This window comes from Antechinus flavipes, chromosome 3 (genome assembly GCF_016432865.1).
Source record: "Antechinus flavipes isolate AdamAnt ecotype Samford, QLD, Australia chromosome 3, AdamAnt_v2, whole genome shotgun sequence".
Taxonomy (NCBI): domain Eukaryota; kingdom Metazoa; phylum Chordata; class Mammalia; order Dasyuromorphia; family Dasyuridae; genus Antechinus; species Antechinus flavipes.
Genome location: NC_067400.1, coordinates 229,775,712 through 229,796,606, shown reverse-complemented (window position 1 = coordinate 229,796,606; position 20,895 = coordinate 229,775,712). Strand labels below are relative to the sequence as shown.

The window sequence follows — 20,895 nt, the reverse complement described above, 5'->3', positions numbered from 1 at the left end:
ACTTTAAAGTTTAATCTCCAGTGTTACTGAGAGAAAAAAAGTTTACAAACTTTTTATGCTTTTTTTAGTCTAGTTTCATTTTTAAAAACTCTTGGTGTGATATGGTTTAATTGGATCTCATGAAAACTCAGTTAATATTTTTCAGACAATTTTGTCAAGTTCTTTAAAGAATAAGTAAATAAAATTAAGTATATTGAGTTATTGACATAACATTTTAACAAATACAAGTATAGTATGTTTTATATTAGTTTTTGCCCAGACAAATATTTCATTTTATTCTCATAGCAACTTTGGGAGTTGTGCTATTATTATTCTTATATTGTATAATATATTGTATCATCTATTTGTCTAGGCTCTTCATGTGTCTTAAAATGCAGATTTAGTATTTTGTAAGTTTTTCCTTTTTCTTTAGGAATCATGTTGTACTTTAATGTGATACAAAAAACTTAATTCATAACTCTTAGTCTGAAAATCATGCTAGTTTGATCAAGGCAATGGAATCTTTATATTCCATTAGTTATAAAAAAAAAAAAAAAAGAATTTGTTAAGAAAATTAATGGTGTCAAGATTATTTAGGAAATACTTAGCTTCCTTGATAAAGCCATGTTTTCATGTATATTAGGCTCAGCTAAGGAACTTTACTTTGTAATAATCATTAACTCACACAAATAATCTGTTTGTTATTGTTCCTCTCTTAATTTTCCCGTTTTGTATAGATGGTTCTGTATTATGTTGCAGGAGAGGTACTGTGATATAATGGATAAATAGTCTGCCTTGTAATTGGAATGACCTCAGCTGAAGTTTTACCTTTATTCAAACTGGCCTTAAGAAGCCATTTAACCTCTTGATATCCCAGACATTTCTTTGTTACAATTAAGAAATTGATCTCCATGATAAAAGGAGTTTCAGCACTAATTAAATCACAAGCCTGGGGGACAAAATTATTACAAATCACAAATCATCTGTATTGTAAGTTGAACCATCATCCTTTGTGGTAACGTTTTGTTTCTTTTATGCATAGCCAGTGGGCCCTGGAAAGTATATTTTTGATATTGGATGTGAGCAGCATGGTGAATATGAACTTAAACAAAAGGTAAGTTATATAGGAGAGTATAATTAGCATATTTGTAAGTAATTTGGCTTAATTACTTTTATTGCTACTATAAAGTTAGAAGTAGTATATTTTACTTCAAAATTTAGACAACTGGGAAAGTCTTTTTTGTTTTGTTTGTGTAATTATAAAACTAAAACATTCATTTGCAAATTCGGTTCTGTCACAGTGCTTATTGTTGAAGTCTAAACTATCTTGCATGTCAAAAATAAGCAATTAATATTTAGCAAGAAAACTTTGTATATTGCCTTTGAAGATTCAATTGAAATTTTTAATTTTACTATTATATGATTACCCTGTAATTAATACTATTCATTTCGAGAATGTGGGTGATGACATGTTAAAAATGCTTTCTTTTTTTTTTAATAACATCAAATTTTAGCCAGACTGAAGTGCCCAATAATTACATTATCCAGCTAATGTTATACTATTCAGAATTAAATTTCCCCTCTGTGTGTGTGTGTATGTGTGAGATGTGCCACTTACATACTATATCTAATGTCTAATTGGTTCATGGCTATCAAAGATTAAATTAGTAAATATTTCTGTGTTGATATTTTTTGGAAGTTTTTGATTTTTGAAGTGATAGCTACTCCATTCAACAAATATTTATCAAACAACCAATAGTGTAGTACATCAAGAGGAAATTAATATAATAGAGAGATATTCAGTTTTAGCATCAGGAAGATCTGGATCAAGATCCTCTTTGACACTTATTGAGTGACCAAGGATAAGTCATTTATTCCCACTGCAGCTAGAGTGGGACTTAAAACTTTTGAGTCCCTCATTGTTTCTGTGAAATGGATCCCTTTGGCAAAGACTACAGTTTTCTTCTTAGAATATTTTTAAGTGCATTAAATAAAATGCATAGTATTACAAAGAAAATAAATTATATTGAAAAACAGAATATTCAAAAAACAATTTTACAGATCTTGGGCTAACAACCATCATTCTAAGAATATATGTTATAGCCAAACTGTTGATTTTTATCATTGAAGAGAGAGTGAATATTTGGAACTCCTTCCATCAGTGAAAATTTTGGTCAGATGACATGTAAGATGACATGACTTTGCTAAATACTAGGATAAATATAAAAATAAATAAGATACTGTTCCTGTTCTCAAGGAGTTTATAATTTAGTATTCTTTCCCTACTTTTCTGCCACCCCAGAAGCAGAAAAAGAAACTGAAAAGCTTCGTGTCCACTTCTCCTTTCACATTCTGACCAATTATTATCTCATCCCCTATTTGACTTACACTATCTTAGAAGTAGATATTCTCTATATTACCTTCCTCTCAATATAATATTGATTTTTTAAAAAAATATCGCATTTCCTCCCCAATTACATGTAAAAAAAAAGAATTCTTAACACTTTTTCAGGTAAATTTTGAGTTTCAAATTCTATTTCTCCCTCCCTTCCCTCCCCAATCAAATTGGTAAGCAATTTGATTTAGATTACATATATGCAATCATGTAAAACATTTCCATATTAATTATTTTGTACAAGAAAACTTTAAAAAAGGAAGAAAGGATGAAAGAGATGGAGGGAGGAAGAAAGAAAGAAAGGGAAGGAGGGAGGGAGGGAGGGGAAAATAGTAAATTTCAGTGTGTATTCAGACAACATCAATTCTTTCTCTGGAGAAGAATATATATTTTTTAAATCGTGAGTTTTGGCATCACTGTATTATTGAGAATAGCCAAGTCATTCAGAGTTCATTATACAATATTGCTGTTACTATATACAATGGTCCCCTGGTTCTGCTTACTTCAATTTGTATCATTTCAGGTACATCTTTTCAGATTTTTCTGAAATCATCCTGAAAATATCTGAAATAAATAAGTCATTTATTATAGCTCAATAATATTCCATTACAGTCATATAGCACAACTTGTTCAGGCATCCCCCAACTGAAAGGCAGCCCTTCAATTTCCAATTTTTAGCTACCATAAAAAGAGATGTTATAAATATTTTTGTACAAATAGGCCCTTTTGCCTGTTTTTTTAAAAAATCTCTTTGGATTACAGATCTAGCAGTGATATTGGTGACCCAAAGGTTATACACAGTTTTATAGCCCTTTGGGAGTAATTCCAAATTACTCTCTGTAATGGCTAGATCAATTCATAATTCAATAGTGCATTAGTGTCCTGGTTTTCCCATATCCTCTCCAATATTAATTTTTTTTGCCATCTTAGCCAATCTGATAAGGTATGAGTTGTTTTAATTTTCATTTGTTTTAATTGGCATTTCTCTAATCAGTAGAGATTTAGAGCATTTTTCATATGCCTATAGATAGCTTTGAGTTCTTTATCTGAAAACTACCTATTCATATTGTTTGACCATTTATCAATTAGGGAATGGCTTTATAATATTGATTTTTTTAATGGGGACATGAAATTTCTCCCAAAAATATTAGTTAACTTCCTTTATTTCTTCTTCCTCATATTTTTTCCATTATAGACTTTTATTCCTTAGATCTTTAAATATTTTTAAATATTTTTCACATTCCTTTCTTTTTAAATTTTGAGTACCATATTCTCTCCCTTCTTGCCACCCACTGAGAAGACAAGTAATATGATACCAACTGTACATGTGAAATCATGCAAAATTTATTTTTCATATTAGTCATATTCCAAAAGAAGCAAGAAAAATAAAGTGAGAAAATTATGTTTCTCTTTGTATTCAGTGATCATCAATTCTTTCTCTGGGATAGTAGATAGCATTTTTTCATCATGATTTTTTTGGAATTGTCTTTGATCATTGTATTGATCAGAGTAGCCATGTCTTTCAGAGCTTATCATTACAACATTGCTGTTACTGTGCACAATGATCTCCCAATTTTTCTCCTTAGACTTTGCATCAGTTCATGTAGGTCTTACTGTGTTTTTCTGAATCCAAACCTCTCTTCATTTCTTATAAGTACAATAGTACTTCATCTCATATGCTACACCTTGTTCAGCCATTCTTCAACTGATGAGCATCCCCTTGATTTCCAACTCTTTTCCACCGCAAATATATAATATGTGTCATAAATACTTTAAATATACAGGTCCTTCTACTTTAATATGGAAGCCACTAAATCTTACATGATCCTGGCTGCACAATATTTGAATTATTTCTTTCTGGCTGTTTAAAGTATTTTTTCTTTTTGATCTGAGAGCTCTGAAATTTGGTTATAATATTTTTGGAAGTTTTCATTTAGAGATCTCTTTCAGGAGGTGATTGATGAATTCTTTAAAATTTTATTTTGTGCCTGGAAAGATTAACATGAACTGATGCTAAGTAAGGAGAACCAAGAGAACCCTGTATACAACAACAAGATTGTGTAATGATCAACTGTGATGGATTTGGTTCTTTTCAACAACGAGGTGACTCAAGACAATTCCAATAGGCTTGTGATGGAAAAAACCATCTGCCTCCAGAGAGAGAACTACGGAGACTGAATGTGAATTAAAGAATAGTATTTTCATCTTCTTTTGGTTGTTATTTGTTTGCTTGCTTTTTTTTTTCTTTCTTGTTTTTTTCCCTTTTGATCTGATTTTTCTTGCCACAGCATAATGATTATGGAAATATGTTTAGAAGAATTACACATATTTAACCTATATTGGATTAATATGAGTAGGGGAGGGAAAAAAACTTGGAACATAAGGTTTTGCAAAGGTGAATGTTGAAAAACATATTTGAATGTATTTGGAAAAATAAAAAGCTTTTAATAAAAAAATGTATTAAAATTTTATTTTGTCCTTTGGATCTAAAATAACAAGATAATTTTCCTTGTTAATTTTTTGAAATATGATATCTAAGCTCTTTCTTTGATCATGATTTTCAAGTAATCCAATAATTCTTAAATTATGTTCCTCAATCTGTCTTCCAGGTGAATTGTTTTTCCAGTGAGATATTTCACTTTTTTCTGTTTTTTCATTCTTTTTACTTTGTTTTGTTTCTTGATGTCTCATAGAGTTATTAGCTTTTACTTTGTCAATTCTAATTTTTTAAGGAATTATTTTCTTCATTGAGTTTTTGTACCTCTTTTTTTCATGTATTCTGTTTTTTAAGGAGTTCTCTTCAGTGGATTTTTATGCTTTAACTGTTTGGACAATACTATTTTTTAAGGTATTTTCTTGTGCCTCTTTTTTACCAAGCTATTAATTTTTTCACAATTTTCTTGCATAATTCTCATTTCTTTTTCCAATTTTCCCCCTACCACTCTTTATTTCTTTTTTGAATCCTTCTAGAAATTCTTATTGGTCTTGGATCCAATTAGCAATTTTCTTTAAGGCTTTGCTTACTGCTATTTTCACAATATCTTCTGAGTTTATGTGTTAGTGGTCTCTGCCACTTTAGTAGCTTTTTAGTACATTTATTTATTTGTTTGTTTGTTTGTTTATTTAATTTTTGTTTGTTTATTGCTGAGGCAATTGGGGTTAAATGACTTGCCCAGGGTCACACAACTAGGACATATTAAGTGCCTAAGAACAGATTTGAACTCAGGTCCTCCTGACTTCAGGGCTGGAGTTAGTAGCTTTTTATAATCAACTTTTTCCAGCCTATTTCTTAACTTTAAACATTATGTTAAAGTTGGGGTCTATTCACCTGAGTGTGGGGAGGCACTGTCCCAAGCTTCAGGCTTTTTCATTATACTGTTTTCAGAGCTAGTTCTGGGGATCAGCAAGTTTTTGGTGTTTCCAAGGTTATGTGATCCTGGGAGAGGTACAGTCATTATTCTTCTGTATTCTTATCTTTACCCAAAAAGGGCCCATGGTCCCTTGCAGCTGAAAGCACTAGCACTTCTTGCTTTGGTATTGTAAGCAGGGTAGTTACTCAGAGTGGTATGGGTAATAGAGTTGCCAATCAGAACTAGCTGTACTTAGTGCCAGCAAAGGGGTCCCTATAATCTCTCTCTCTCTCTCTCTCTCTCTTTTTTTTTTTTTTTTTTTTTAACCAATTCTCTTTATTGTCTCAAGGCTGAGAGCTCCCAAAGCTATTGCTGCCAGTCATGCCAGATCTCCACTCTGGGACCCCACTTTTCTCATGCTCAACTTTTTAAATTTTGGGGGCTATTTGGGAGCTATTATCCTATTTCTTATTCAGATAACATATTCCGACTGTTCTTTTGATTTCCTGTAGCCATAAAATAATTCTGTATTATTCCAATCATTTTGCCTTGGAATTTGAACGCTTATTGTCTTTGTTTCCTACACAATATGTTCTTTGATATCTTACATCTAAAATCTGATTATGTAGTTTCTTGGTCAATTAAGTTTGGGTTTGGCTTTTCTCTTTTTTTTTCTGTTGGTGATCTGAACAATTTTACCCTGAATTTTGCCATGTGCTTCTAATATTTCTGAGCAAGTTGAAAATGATTTCTTGAGGTGTCACATTATGGTTCTGGTTTTTATTTCCAATTCTCTTGCTTTACTTCTTCATATCTTTTTTAAAAAACAAAATAATATAGAGAATTAGTATTTTTTGTCTTGTTTTCTGTATTTTTTAGTTATATTTGCTGGTTTATTTCTTAAGTGCTTTAATTTTTGTATTTGTTTTGTTAATGTCTTTTCTTATTTCTCTGTTTACTTTTCTGGTCAATTTTGTGGACTCATCAAAATGTTCCACTGTTATTTCAATGGCTTCGCAGATTTTGTTGTGTGATCTTTACCTTGTCTTGGATATCTTTTTTCATAAAGATTACTATGAAAATCTCCATAAAGTGACCATTGAGGAAGACCTAGAAGTTTTTATAGTTAAGGGGTTCTTAACTTTTTGAGGGGAGGGCATCATGGAGCTCTTTGAAAGCTATCGATCCCTTCTTATAATCATGTTTGTTTTGGTTTTGGGTTTTTTTATAAGAAAAATCTTTTAATAATTAAACATCCAAAAATGGGAAATTTCCATAGAGGTAATAGATTCTCCCTCACTGGAGCCTTTTTTAAAAAAAAAAAAATAGCTTTTTATTTTCAAAATATATGAAAAGATAGTTTTCAACATTCACCTTTAAAAATGTTCCAAATCTTTCTCCCTCTCTTCCCCCCAGTCTGTTCCCTGGACAGCAAGTAATCTAATATATGATAAACATGTGCAATTCTTCTATACATGTTTCCACATTTATCATGCTGCATAAGAAAAATCAGATGAAAAAGGGGAAAACATGAGAAAGAAAGAAAAAAAACAAGCAAGCAGACAACAAAAAAGCTAAAAATACTATGTTGTGATACACATTCAGTCCCCACAGTCCTCTGGTTCTGGGTCTTTTGTCAATATTCATCTGTTGGAATCTTTACAAATTGTTAAATCATTAGAGTTGATAGAGAAAATAATTATCTAATTTAGCATGGTTCAGTATCACTGATCTGATCTTACAAGGAGATGTTTTGGGCCAGAACCTGAAACAAGGTACTAAGAGAACTAATTGATACAATGCTTGTATTCACACCAGTACTCATTGGAGTTCACAAGTATGGGAGATTCCCAAAGTAAACTTTGTAACTTTGTGAATTCACACCTCCCTAAGGTGTGCCTCCAGAAGGAGGAGTCAACCTTTGGGAGATCATATATAAAGAGGCTCTTAGCTTCGGATTAGTTAGTTACTTCGGGTTAGAGAGAAGCCCATAAGCCCTCTCTCTCCGAGGCAAGAGAGATTCATTTATTCCATTTTCCACTTGGCTGGTTGGAGGCTGAAGAAAGCAGAGGCAGAAGCAAAGGACAATCTGCAAGAGCTCTTGGAACCAAGCAGAAAGATAGGCCTCAACTAACCGGGCTATTTTGGAAGGAAAAAATAAATGTTTGCATTTTTACCAGCTAGCTGCATTTTGGGTGATTATTACTCTTAACTGAAACTAAGGCTGCCTACAGAAAACCTCCCTGAGAAACCTTCTCCCAGAGAGAACCTTTATATTATTTTAAAAGAAGAAAATCACCACATTCATCCATTTTATTTAAATTGTCAGTTTTATTGGTATATTGTTGGGTGAAATAACTTAGAATCATTGTTTTTATTTCTTCTTTGTTGTTTGCAAATTTACATTTTTAATTTTGATATTAGTAATTTGATATATTTTAAATCAAATTTTCTAATGGTTTATCTTTTTTTCAAAAACCTTTTTTCTAGTTATTTTTATTAATTCAACTTTTTGAACTGTTAATTTTGTTAATTTCTCCTTTGATTTGTCAGGATTTCTATTCTGATGTGTAATTAGAGGTGATTTTCTAATAATTTTTAACTGTATACCCAAAAGATATAAAATTTCCCCTAAGTTCTGCATTGTTTGCATCTCAAAAATTTTGATATGTTGTCTCATTGATGTCTTCTTTAATGAAATAACTTTTTTTCCTATAATTTGCCCTTTGACCCATTTTGGAGGAGTTACATTATTTTGTTTCCTAATTTTTTAAAACCTCTACTTCAGAGGTACTTTATGGTATATATTTTTATTATGTTATGATAAATAGAATGTACTTTCAATAATTCTGGTTTTTCGCATTTGTTTGTGAGGTTTTATCCCCTAATTGTGGTCGATTTTTGTGTTTTCTTGCATAGTTGAGAAATTCTGTGATCAGATTTTTAACTAGGCCTAAAATGGGTTAATTGAGGTCCCCCACTGATAGAGCTTTCCTGAATTTTTGTCCTTTATCTCATTTAGTTTTTCCTTTAATAATTTAGACACGTCATTTGGGCATATACATTTAATATTGATATTTATTATCTGTATTGTCTTTTAGCAAACTGTATTTTCCCTATTTATTATTTTATTATGTCTGATTTTTGCTTTGTCTGAGATCATGAATGCTATCTTTACTTTTTTTTTACTTCACTTAAAGTATTTTTGCTTTAGTTCTGCTCTAGTTGTATGTGTCTTTCTATTTCAAATATGTTTCTTTAAAGAACATTTTGTTGGATTCTAGTGTCTAATTGATTTGGCTATTCATTTTTCCTTGCTACCTTCCTTATTCTACCCTCCCTCTTTCTTTTAACTGCTTTCTTTATTTCCGTGTTAAATAAAATGCATTTCTGTACCCAACTTTGTTCATCTGTGTATTTTTCCCTCCTTTGACCAGATGAGAATCAAGTTCGTATCACCTTCTTCTCCCTGGTGTTCCTTCCTTATTGTATAAATTTCTCCTTGAGCATTGCACATTTGTAAAATAATTCTCCTATTATTCCTCACCATTCCACCCTCTCCCAATGGCTTCTTCTTCATCACCTTTTCCACTCTTCTTTTGAAATCATCAAAACATAAAGTAAACCTTCTGCCTTTATTTTAAAAAAGCCTTCCCTCTAATTGGCCTCCTTTTATAACCCTAAATGATAATAAGAATTTTGAAGGACTACATGTATCATCTCCTCATATAAGAATATGTGTTTTAACCTTTTTTTTAAGTCCCTTATGGTATGGCTCCTCAATCTTATTCATGTGTGTGTGTGTGTGTGTGTGTGTGTGTGTGTGTATTTTTGCTTCACTTGACTCCTGAGTTTGTATGTCAAATTTCTACTCAGTTTTGGTCTTTTTATCAGGAATCTTTGGACATTTTCTATTTTTATTAAATATCCATTTTTCCCTCTATAGGATTAAATTCCATTTTGCTGGGTAGGTTATTCTTAGTTGTAAGCCTAGATCCTTTGCCTTTTGAAATATGTTCCAAGTTCTCCACTAATTTATAGAGGATATTGTTGAAGCAAAGAATAAAGAACAAAGAACAAAAAAACAGCATATGCCACTTTACTTTCATAAAATAAATTATTTTGTGTCATGATAAGTGGAACTTTATAGAAATAAAAATAGAAGCATTTATAAAAGATTTTTAAAAATTCCTTTGTAATGTTCCTCCCTTTTTTTCCACCTCTTTTCTCAGAATTATATAAAATCTGTAGCCTCATAACTTAATAATGTCATGAAATAAGTCACCTAAAATTACTAGTTTTGTTTCACTTATAAACTATAAGCTATAGACTTTTTAATAATGATTTATTGGTGTTATTGGGTGAGAGGAAAGAATGAGAATTATTGTCTTTTCCAAACTTAAACTTTGATAGTTAAAAGTATGCATATATTTTATATTAAAATAGGAAGAAGCGGGAGAAGGAGAGGAAGATGAAGTTGTAAAACCTCTTGATCCATTGTGGAAAGCTAAAAAAATTACTCCATTAACCTTCTACACACCACCTCTTGATGAAGTACCACTACCAACAGACCCCCAAACATCTGAAGGTATTTACTATGCCCAGATTATTAAAGTTGTAGAAACAATTTTAGACTTCTCACAAATCCATTAAAATCCTGAAGTTTGTTGTAGAAAAAGTATTATTTTATATTCACTTCTTCTGTCATTATATTTCAGCTAGTGAAAATGTTCTTGCTGATGAAGGAAAAGCTACTGAAGAAAATAAAGAGGGAAAAGATCAAGAAGCCCTTAATAATGAAGACAGTAAGAAAGGTAGAAATGAAATTTTAAAAATTATGATATGGATCAGTGTATCCTCCAGGTATTAAAAAGAAGCAGCAAAATTAGATATCACTAGTTATTAAATGCTAGGTAAATGCTAGTTGTTATTCAGATACCTTAATATTATGAAGTGAAAGGGGATTCTAAGAAAATACTATCATTCTGACAGATATTATACTGCATTTTTTTCTTAGATCACAATAGATGTAAATTTCTGTAAAGAAATGGAATTTTTTCTTCAAAGTTGCTAAAAAAAAAAAAGTGAGAAGCTTAACTTTTATTGTAGACTTTTACCTTGGGTTTTATCAGGGCAAATAGTAAATTAGATGTCTTTTAAATATGTCTCATTCACAACCAATTTCTTTCTGTCATCATTGACCTTTTAGGGGAATTAGTTACTTGTCCATTAAAGTCTCAATTATCTACCCTAGTCATAAAAAACAGTGGCATCAAATATTCAATCAATTAACGAACACTTATTAAGCACCAACTAATGTGAGCACTCTTCAGGGCACTGCAAATACAAAGACAAAATAAGAAATAGCCTTTTTCCTCAAAAACCCTACATTATACTGAAGAATACAACAATCATCTCAACCATTTAGGGAGAGCTTGTAAAGTCATTTTAGGCAATTATAGTGTTAGCTGGGGATGCTCTCAATTTTGTTTAGGCTAGTTGCTCATGTACTTGGCCATAGCTTGCAGATTATCTCCCTTTTTTCCCTCTCTCTTCAGAGATTAGCTTTGGAATAGCTAAAGGGAAGTCCTGGATCACTAAAGTGGAGATTTTTATTTTCCAGTCAAAGCTGCTTCTGGTATACTACCTTCATTACTTTGGAGAGGGTGGGGGGAATAAAGGAAAGACATAGAAGAATATCTTTACCTCAGATATTTTGGGTATTTTTTGCCCCAGACTTGTCAGATATAACAGAAGATTCTAAAGCTAAAACATTCAAATTCCATCTGAACTAGTGAGATAGTGGGGTGGGGCAGAAATGCCTAAGGCAAAGTGAATAGGAGCTAGGGGTTCCCATTCTTTCAGGTATTTTGAAAAAAAAATACCAGTTTCCCCAATGTTCTATCTCTTCCCCCCCCTTTTTTTTTTCTCACGGAAAGGAATTATCAAATGACCATTCCCCATATAAACCCCAAGAGTGAATCAAAATCCCTATACATAACAGACTAGTACAGTAGCATTTCCTAAAAATCCCTCAAACATAACAGCAATAATTACACAGTTTTAACAAATCCCATCCCAAATCTTAAACACACAGTCCAGGCAAGGTTTAACAGTCAGCCATCAACCATTCCCAAAGTCCCTTATATCAGTCCAAAGTACACTCGATGCAAGGTCCAGTCCATGGTCTTATTTAAGAAAACTGCTGCTTCAGGCTATGAAGTGATAGGAGGCTCTCATTCCATGCAGGGAGTGGGTGTGTCATGCTGACAATCAAAGCTGATCAAAGCTGATCCAGGTTCCAGAAGCAGGCCAATATCTGTAATTTGACCAAAATCTAGAACAAAAAAACATAAATCTAACACATAAAGATTAGATCAGTCTCAGATAGAAAGACTCAGTTCACCAGACTGCTGCAAAACATGAGGAGGCCAAAATGGATTGGCCAGCAGTTTCCTACGTGACGAGACGAGTTTGCTTTACAAGCCAAGCAAACGGCTGCAGTCTTACAGACCCCTGTTAATTGTCTTCTTATTACGTAGAAACCTTATAGAAACAAAACACAAATATCCAGTAACAGACAGATGACCAGGCGAAATGCTCAGTTGCCCAAGCATTTAGGATACAATGATTACATATAACCAGACTGAAAATAGCAAGACATGACATAATTGAGTTGCATTAACAGTTCTATTGACCATTGCTCTGATCAGAGAGATCAGTTACAGAAGGAAAAATGCAAGAACAAAACTATAACATAACATAAGGAGTTGAGTTTTAACTGCTTATCAATTGTCCCAGTAACTGTCAGAGGGTGGAGCTTTAAAACTCCCAAATAGCATTAATTAATTAACTATAAACCCAAGAAATTTTACCCCCAATAACAAATTCCATTAATCAAATTTCTGATAACTCCTAAACAAAGATTTACCATAACTTTACAGTAACAACAGAAATTTTGCCTCAGTAAGTTCATAACTTAGAACAATTATCATATCGAGGTAGATGTTACATGAGTAAACATTATACATTCAAATCGTTTTGCTTTTAAAATACCCAATACATAGAAAAACATCCCAAATTGTATATTGTCCATAACAGAAACATTTTCAAAAGGACAAAGAAAAAAAACTACTATTTTCAGAGGCCCTTTAAATAACCTCAGGATGACCTAATACAATCAATTTAAACTTATACAGAATACCTAATTCCACATAAAAGAATTCAAGAAGATTTTTAACATAGCAATTAAACTTTTAGAACTATTCCTACCAAAGTATGAATCACATTTATGACCATATTCCTCAACCAAGAAAACATTTATGTACCAAGAAACAAATATTCAATCAAGTAACCTAAAAGTAAGCATGTCCTTAAAAATCACAGTTTGCTGCACTGGCTGTAATGAGATAAGAAAAAAAAAAAACGTCAGGAAAAAAAAGCGCCAGGAACATACTTAGAGAGGAGAGGGGAGGAGAGGATTCCATGTGGCCACCCTTCCCCTGCTCCTGCTCCCTAAAAAAAACTTCCCTCAGGTTCTCCACTCAATTTCCTACATGGGGATCCTTTTCAAGATTTAGCCCATCAGTTTCCCAACGTCAGGTTTCTTCCCAAATCCACGCATTTCCAACTTTCTCTTTCCCCCTAGCTACATACTTGAACAATCTCCTTAAAGAACTTTCCTACCAGATGCTCCTTTGGTAAAGTAGCAGAAGGCAGTAGGGGTGGGAGGCTCCCTCCCCCACCTCTTCACCTACTCCCAAAAGTCTTTCTTTCACCTTCCTAAAACCATGCAAACCTCTAATTTCCCCTACAAATCAGTCCTTCCCAAATCACCTGCATTCCTCTTTCCTTTTTCCTTCAAAAACCTATAAGATTCACACTATAGTGAATAGCAAACCTCCATAAAAACCACACATGTCCAGCAGAACTGGATTTAAAGTATAACTTATGTTAACAAATAACTCAAAATATTTCAGAAGGTAACAAACTCTGAACCAAACTAATACAGGGCTTTTACAGATGCTTTTTTCTTATTCTACCTGAGTGTTGTCTGACCGTAATTAGCATCACTAGGCAGAGCTTCCATGACCGAGCCCAGGCTAAATTGGAATTCTATTCTCTCTCTTTTTTTTTAAGTAAGAAAGTTATCAATATTCAAACAAATTCCAAGATCTTATACTCAAAATAAACAAATCTAGCATGCAAAGACTATAGCATAATCATTTCTCACATTTTTTTCTTTTCAGAACCATCCCAAACTTCTTAATCAAATTCCTTCCAGGAAAGACAGCCAATTCCATTCACTTACAAATTTAAAAATTTAACCAATTCCCAAATTTCTAAATCATTGTTCTTTAAACTTAACAAAGCTCTTAAATCAGCAAACAGACTAGGGGCTTTTTCCAGGACCTCTGCCCCCAGAGAGAAGTTTGTTTCACCTTGAATTCCCTTTTTCCCTTCCAGAATCCAAAGGGGTTTCTGTGGACTTGCAAGCCCGTTTAGTGCTGTTCTCTGCCTTCACAAAGAATGCGTAGATATTCTATTCAAACTTTTTTTCTTTAAATGTTAACACATTGCTCATATATATATATTTAACTTTCCAAACTTTCAAATCCCTTTCATTCTATTTTTTTTTAATGTATTTCTTTTTTATTTCTTCCTTTCTCTCCCTTTTCTCCCTTTTTCTCACAGGCTGCTGCACTCAGCCAGAGACAGAGAGAGGGAGAGAGAAAGATTTTTCAAACTTCTTGATATTTTCTAAGCCTGCAACACTCAATTTTCTACATGGGGATACTTTTCAAGATTTAGCCCATCAGTTTCCCAACATCAGGTTTCTTCCCTGAATTCTTATCTCCTACAAGCTTGCTACCTTTTAACACAGAACACAAAACACAAAGCAAACAAACACACACACAGACACACACAGATCTCCATTTTCACCTTTTACATTTTTTTAATCCTGTTGCTGCTTTTTGCTTATGAATTAGTGCAACAGATTAAAAGTTAGAAATCACAATTTTAAACTAAACACCGTTGCAATGTTATTAACAAAGCTTTTAGACAGACAAATCACACAGAACACAGAACGTAGACCACAACCAACAGCAATCAACAAAACAGACAGACATCACACAGAACACACAGAGCATACAGACTAGTCTTCCAGAACCAGGTCAGGACTCTTACGATGGCGTCCCATGAAGAGCCAGCAAGGGTCACCGTCACACACTGCGTCCAGCTAGGCCCACTTGCACAGATACAGGAGTACTCACCAGACCAGACAGGTGGCTGCAGGATAGTTAGGCAACTGCAGCTGCAGGGCCCCTCAAAATAACCAGAACTGGCCAAATTCAAAATTTGGGTCTCACTCTCCTGGTCCGCAGAAAAAAGATTACTGAATACTAGAGGCTGAGGAAGGTCTCTCGGTGGCCACCCCCTAGGATCCATAATCTCTTTCGCCCCCCAGGGAGAGGGACTGGCCGTTAGACTGAGCCAAAGGTTTATCTCAGTGGGACCTCCAAGTGAAATAGCCCAGGCAATAAAATTCAAGATGGCCATAGTAATTCATAATTTAGAAACAATTTATTTGTAACTGGCCTAGACGGTGTGCATGGCCAGGACGGACCTCCAGAAGGATTCTGGCATGGTTCCATGCCCAAATGAAGTAGGGACAGCCTTATAAGCATTCTTATTCACCCTTGCTGGCACCTTTGACATTAAACAGTGACTCCACTTTACGGACAAAAGATACAAAGGCAGATGTTTTAACATAGATAGGAATCAGGGTTAGGTGACCACCCTAATGGAACAGATATCCTTGGGAGCATTGTTGATCTGGCACTTTGAAGTGCAAAAGAAGTCCCCTAATCTAGCTGAGCAGACCTTTCTCTGCAAGCTCCAGACCCTAAAACTGAGGGGAAGAGGGGAGGCCAGTCCTTTGTCCATTTCAGTGTCAGGATTAGATTAAAATGACTTCATGACTGATCTCATAATTGAAATGAGAAAATGTTAATTCTGAGAATTGATAGTTAGAAACACCATCCTGTGGATATAATAATTCTGGTCACAGATAATCTTTTCAGCAAGACATCCATCAAGTCTCAGGAACCCTAATTTCCCATAGTCTCGTCTTTTTATGTATCCTAAGTGATTGGGGAAGCTATGTCATAGACCCCTGGACCAATAAAGTTTCAGAACTAAGATTCCCTGTTTTCAAGGGAAAAAATAAGCTTAGTATATATGGTAGGAATTCTTGCAGGTATTGCTGTTATACTGTGATACATATAGTATTTAGAAATATATATGACTTTTGTGTAGTTCTCTGCCTCAAACTTTATTTTTGGCAAATTTAAGTTCCTTAACTTAGTAGGTTCATTTTAGTCTTTATAGCACCAGCACTGAATTCATAGTAGTGCAGTGTTTCTTGTATTGAAATTCAAACTGTCCTTACTGTTTGGTATTAAGAACATAATAATGTATGTTCATTTTCTACTTTTTTACACATATTGTTTCAGGCATGTATTCACTAAAGTTTTGTGAAAGAATTTAAGAACTTAAAATTGTTTAAAATTAAAATATATCTCTCTCATATTTTTTCTTCAACAGAAAATAGTGAGTAAGAGAAAAAAGAAAGACAATGAAAATCACCAACTTAAAACTGAATGAACCAAGAGAAAAGGAGATTGCACAGCAGGTTTTTAACATTACAATAATCTTACTTACATAGTTTGCTAAATTAAATTAAGCTAATAAACATTTTAATGATCAATTGTTTAAGAAATCCATTGTTGCACATCCTTTGAACTAAAAAGCTTTAGATTATGGTATAAGGGATCTAGTAGCAAATTTGGAATCAGGAAGATGTGAGTTGAAAATCCAGTCCCTTAACTTCAGTGAGTACTTTCTGGGATTCCTTGCCTAAATCTCACTTGCCAGGTCAACAGAAGGCACCTCACTTCTACAACTCATTGTTTTCGTAGTAATAGTAAGTAACTTTGAGGTTCTCAGTTTTTCTGATATTTATGAGTTCTCAAGAACTTCTTGTTTATTATTAACCAAACTTAATTAGGGCAATTTTAAAAGACATTTGCTAAGTGCATATCGCAATAACAGTTATAGGAACAATTTCCCCTTTTCCAACCTAAAGGAACACTCGCCCTTTGCACACAAAAAGGTCTCTGGAGAGATAGGTTCAAAATATAAAACACAAAGATAGCAGAGCACATATGCAATCACAAAGTAAATGGAGTACTGGATTCAAGAAGATCTGGATTCAGACCCTACCACAAACCCTTACTAGATGTATGATCCTACTTAAAATAACTTAAAATTCTCTCTTAGTTCCACACTATAAACTAGAGATAATAGAACTCCAGAATGTTGTGAAGACAAATTAGGATATTTGTAAAGCACTGTATAAGTTTAAAGATGTATAGAAATGTGATAAAGGAGCAAAAATGAGCTAGTAAATATTAATAACTAGCTGGGGGTGGGAACACAAATACTGCACATTTTTAAATTTAATCCACATTATGAACATTTTCTCTATCATTGTAAGTATAGACAGTCTACAAAATAATAAAACAAGACCTGATTTGTAGTATATGCTTATTTCTGGGACGTTAATATTTACAATCATAATTTGACAATTGAACCTCATGTGCTCAAATGAACCGGCTTTAGCATGTCCTTGTAAAGGGAAAACTCTTACCTTGATTACTGAAAATCTTTTCTCCCTTCATGGAGTCCTTATGAAGTTTCCCTTAGTTAAGGCTCTCTGAGGAGCTTCAAGGATTGGTGCCTTTGTAGCATTGGTAATCTATACTTTTCTCCAGAAAGTATGCTTCTTCCTCATTGTGTCTGGTTTAACTCCTAATACAGACATTTCCATCATCCACTACTGTTCCTGAGATGTCACTATCTTCCCATTAATTTTCACGTTCATAAATTGGAAAGGAGAGAAAAAAAGAAAGAAATTCTGTTCCTTCCCCAGGGCAATTGCCTCTCTGATGTCCCTTGCTGGTGGCTTCTCCTATCACTGAACTTGGTCACCATGGGCAAGTCTCTGAGTCTCATCTTCTTCTGCAAAATAGGAATAAGCATATCTATAGTAGCTAACTTACAGGATTTGTTATGAGGCTGAAATTGATGTTTTAGGAGATCAATTGCGGGTTTGGCAGCAAATGGTTAGGTTCAGTCATGTGAAGAATTTACAAAAGGCAGGCTTTTATGAGAATTATTTGAATTTTATGAGATTACAGATGAAATGAAGAGCTACAATAGACATTAGGAATGATAAATATGGAATAAAGTTGGGAGGGCATAGATTAGACATCTGAAGCACAAAGGAAGGGGGAGATGGGGCAAGGAGAACTCTTGATGTGCTAACCCAAAAGAGATTCAGCAAAGATGATGTGGACCAGGGACAGATTTATAGAGGAAATTTAACCTTAGGGATTTGACATAACTTAGCTTTCTTTTCAGCAAGATTGAGCTGATCCCCATTAGTTTTTGACTCATGGAGTCATTTTTGTCAGTATTTCAGGCTTTTTCTGCCAACCCCACCTAATGATCCAGAATCTCATCAAAATGAACTTTACAAACAATAAAGCGTTTTGCATACTTTGCAGGGGTCCTCAAAATTTTTAAATAGGGGGCCAGTTCACTGTCCCTCATTCTGTTGGAGGGCCGGACTATAATAAAAACAAAAACTTTGTTTTGTGGGCCTTTAAATAAAGAAACTTCATAGCCTGGGGTGAGGGGAATAATCGTCCTCAGCTGCCGCATCTGGCCTGCAAGCCGTAGTTTGAGGACCCCTGCAAGTGTTCTATTTCCCTAATTGCTTAAGAAATTTTTTTTCCTCTAATGCTTAAGAAAAGTTCAATTCTGATGCTTCATTGTTTCTTGAAGTCTGTACCAAGGACACACAAAGTAAAAAGTGGCACACCAAACTAAAAAAACCTTCAATTATAAGAGCTGAGGGACAGAAACCATGCTCAATTTGGGAAGGATTATCACCAGAAAGTTTGACTCCAGGTAATTTGTTTACCTATGGCAATTCATGAAATTCATCTAAAGAATAAAAATACTGAGTCTGCGTCAGGCAGTGGAGAAATGACTTAAACCAATGAAACCTTAAATGTTTTGGAGTTTCAAAACAAAAAAATTCCATGTAAATCTTTAAGAACTAGGAATAACTAGAAGACATTTAAGAAAGTTATAAAAATAGCTTGATGCACCAGCCCTGAAGTCAGGAGAACCTGAGTTCAAATCTGGTCTCAGACACTTAACACATCCTAGGTGTGTGATCCTGGGTAAGTCACAACTCCAATTGCCTCAGCAAAAAATAAAAATAGCTTGATGAATTGACAATTGAAATTATATAACAGTCATTAGGAATTGCTGCAAAATACAAATAAATATTATTTTATATTCATTCAATGATCATGTCTCAGTCTTGATTTCTTTTTAATATTAAGTAATTCTTTCCTAATTATTACATATAAAAATATGCATATTAAGATGAATTCATAAAAGCATTTTTTGCATAAATTATTATGCAACTACTAAGGGAAATAGGTGACACAATTGGATAGGAAACTGGACTTGGAGTCTAGCTTCCTGAATTCAAAACTGGCCTTAGATTCTTATTAGTGACTCTGGGCAAGATACTTAACTCTGTTTGCCTCAGCTTCTTTATGTGTCAAAGCTGAAATAGGTAATGGCAAAACAATCCGGTATCTTTGCCAAGAACACCTCTAATAAGGTCACAAAGAATCAAACATTGAAATGTTTGATAACTGAACAATAACAAGTTATGAGATTGAATATAAAAGGACATTTTTGAGACATTTTGAAGGAAAATTCAAAAGCAAATACTGAATATATGAGATGTGACAGTCAAGTCAAAGATAGGAGGACAGAGGGCAGAAGATGATTTGGTTTGTGAAATTTTAGTTGGAGGTGATAGTTGGAAGTGATAATATGATTTTTTGAAAAGTGTGACAAATACCAACAACAAATACTCATTATCCCCATCACATCAGCTAACATTTATATAATTCTTACTATTACCTGGTACTGTGCTAAGTATTTTACTATATTATCTCATTTAATCATCACAACAACCCTAGAACATAGATGCTACTATTACTCCCATTTTACAGATGAGGAAACCAAAGTAAATAGAGTTTAAGTGATGTGCCCAGGGTCATATAACTATTAAATTATTTCAAAGTCCGATTCTTCTTGTGCAGCAAAATAATTGTATGGGTATGTATACATATATTGTATTTAACATATACTTTAACATATTTAACATGTATTGGTCTACCTACCATCTGGGGGAAGGGGTGGGGAGAAAGAGGGGAAAATTTGGAACAAAAGGTTTTGCAATTGTCAGTGCTGAAAAATTACCCATGCGTATATCTTGTAAATAAAAAGCTATAATAAAAAAAAAAAGAAAATTATTCTGTACCCTTTAATCTCATAGTGTTTCTACTGGGCCTGTATCCCAAAGAGATCATAAAAAATGGAAAAGGACCTACATGTGCAAAAATGTTTGTGGCAGCCTTTTTGTAGTGGCCAGAAACTGGAAATTGAGTGAATGCCTATCAGTTGGAGAATGGCTGAATAAGTTATGGTATATGAATGTTATGGATTATTATTGTTCTGTAAAAAATGACCAGCAGGATGATTTCAGAAAGTCCTGGAGAGACTTATATGAACTGATGCTGAGTGAAATGAGCAAAACCAAGAGATCATTATACATTTCAACAACAATACTATATGATGATCAATTCTGATGGACATGGCCCTCTTCAACAATGAGATGAAGCAATCAGTCCCAATTGTTCAGTGATGAAAAGAACCAGCTACACCTAGTGAAAGAACTCTGAGAAATGAGTGTGGACCACAGCATAGCATTTCCACTTCCATTTTTGTCCACTTGCATTTTTGTTTTCCTTCTCAGGTTATTTTTACCTTAATTCTAAGTCCGATTTTTCTTGTGCAGCAAAATAACTGTATGGATATGTATACATATATTGTGTTTAACATATACTTTAATATATTTAACATGTAATGGACTATCTGCCATCTAGGGGAGGGGATGGAGAGAAGGAGAGAAAAGTTGGAACAAAAGGTTTTGCAAGGGTCAGTGTTGAAAAA

General features: G+C 33.6%; 1 protein-coding gene across 4 annotated transcripts in view; it reads left to right on the top strand.

The window, feature by feature from the left end:
* The window catches only part of LOC127553714 (radial spoke head 1 homolog), a 61,766-nt gene that overhangs the window by 40,813 nt on the left and 58 nt on the right, over nucleotides 1-20,895 (top strand). The window contains exons 6-11 of one of the 4 annotated variants that reach the window (XM_051984638.1): nucleotides 1,022-1,093; nucleotides 10,171-10,312; nucleotides 10,443-10,538; nucleotides 11,283-11,362; nucleotides 16,333-16,420; nucleotides 20,219-20,895. The exon at nucleotides 20,219-20,895 is cut by the window's right edge and continues 58 nt beyond it. In XM_051984638.1, the coding sequence (XP_051840598.1) occupies nucleotides 1,022-1,093; nucleotides 10,171-10,312; nucleotides 10,443-10,538; nucleotides 11,283-11,362; nucleotides 16,333-16,392 (450 nt within the window). In that variant the 3' untranslated portion in view covers nucleotides 16,393-16,420; nucleotides 20,219-20,895. Of the gene's footprint in view, nucleotides 1-1,021; nucleotides 1,094-10,170; nucleotides 10,313-10,442; nucleotides 10,539-11,282; nucleotides 11,363-16,332; nucleotides 16,508-18,636 lie in introns of those variants that run through there. The other 3 variants (XM_051984637.1, XR_007951811.1, XM_051984639.1) reach the window with 3 other exon arrangements.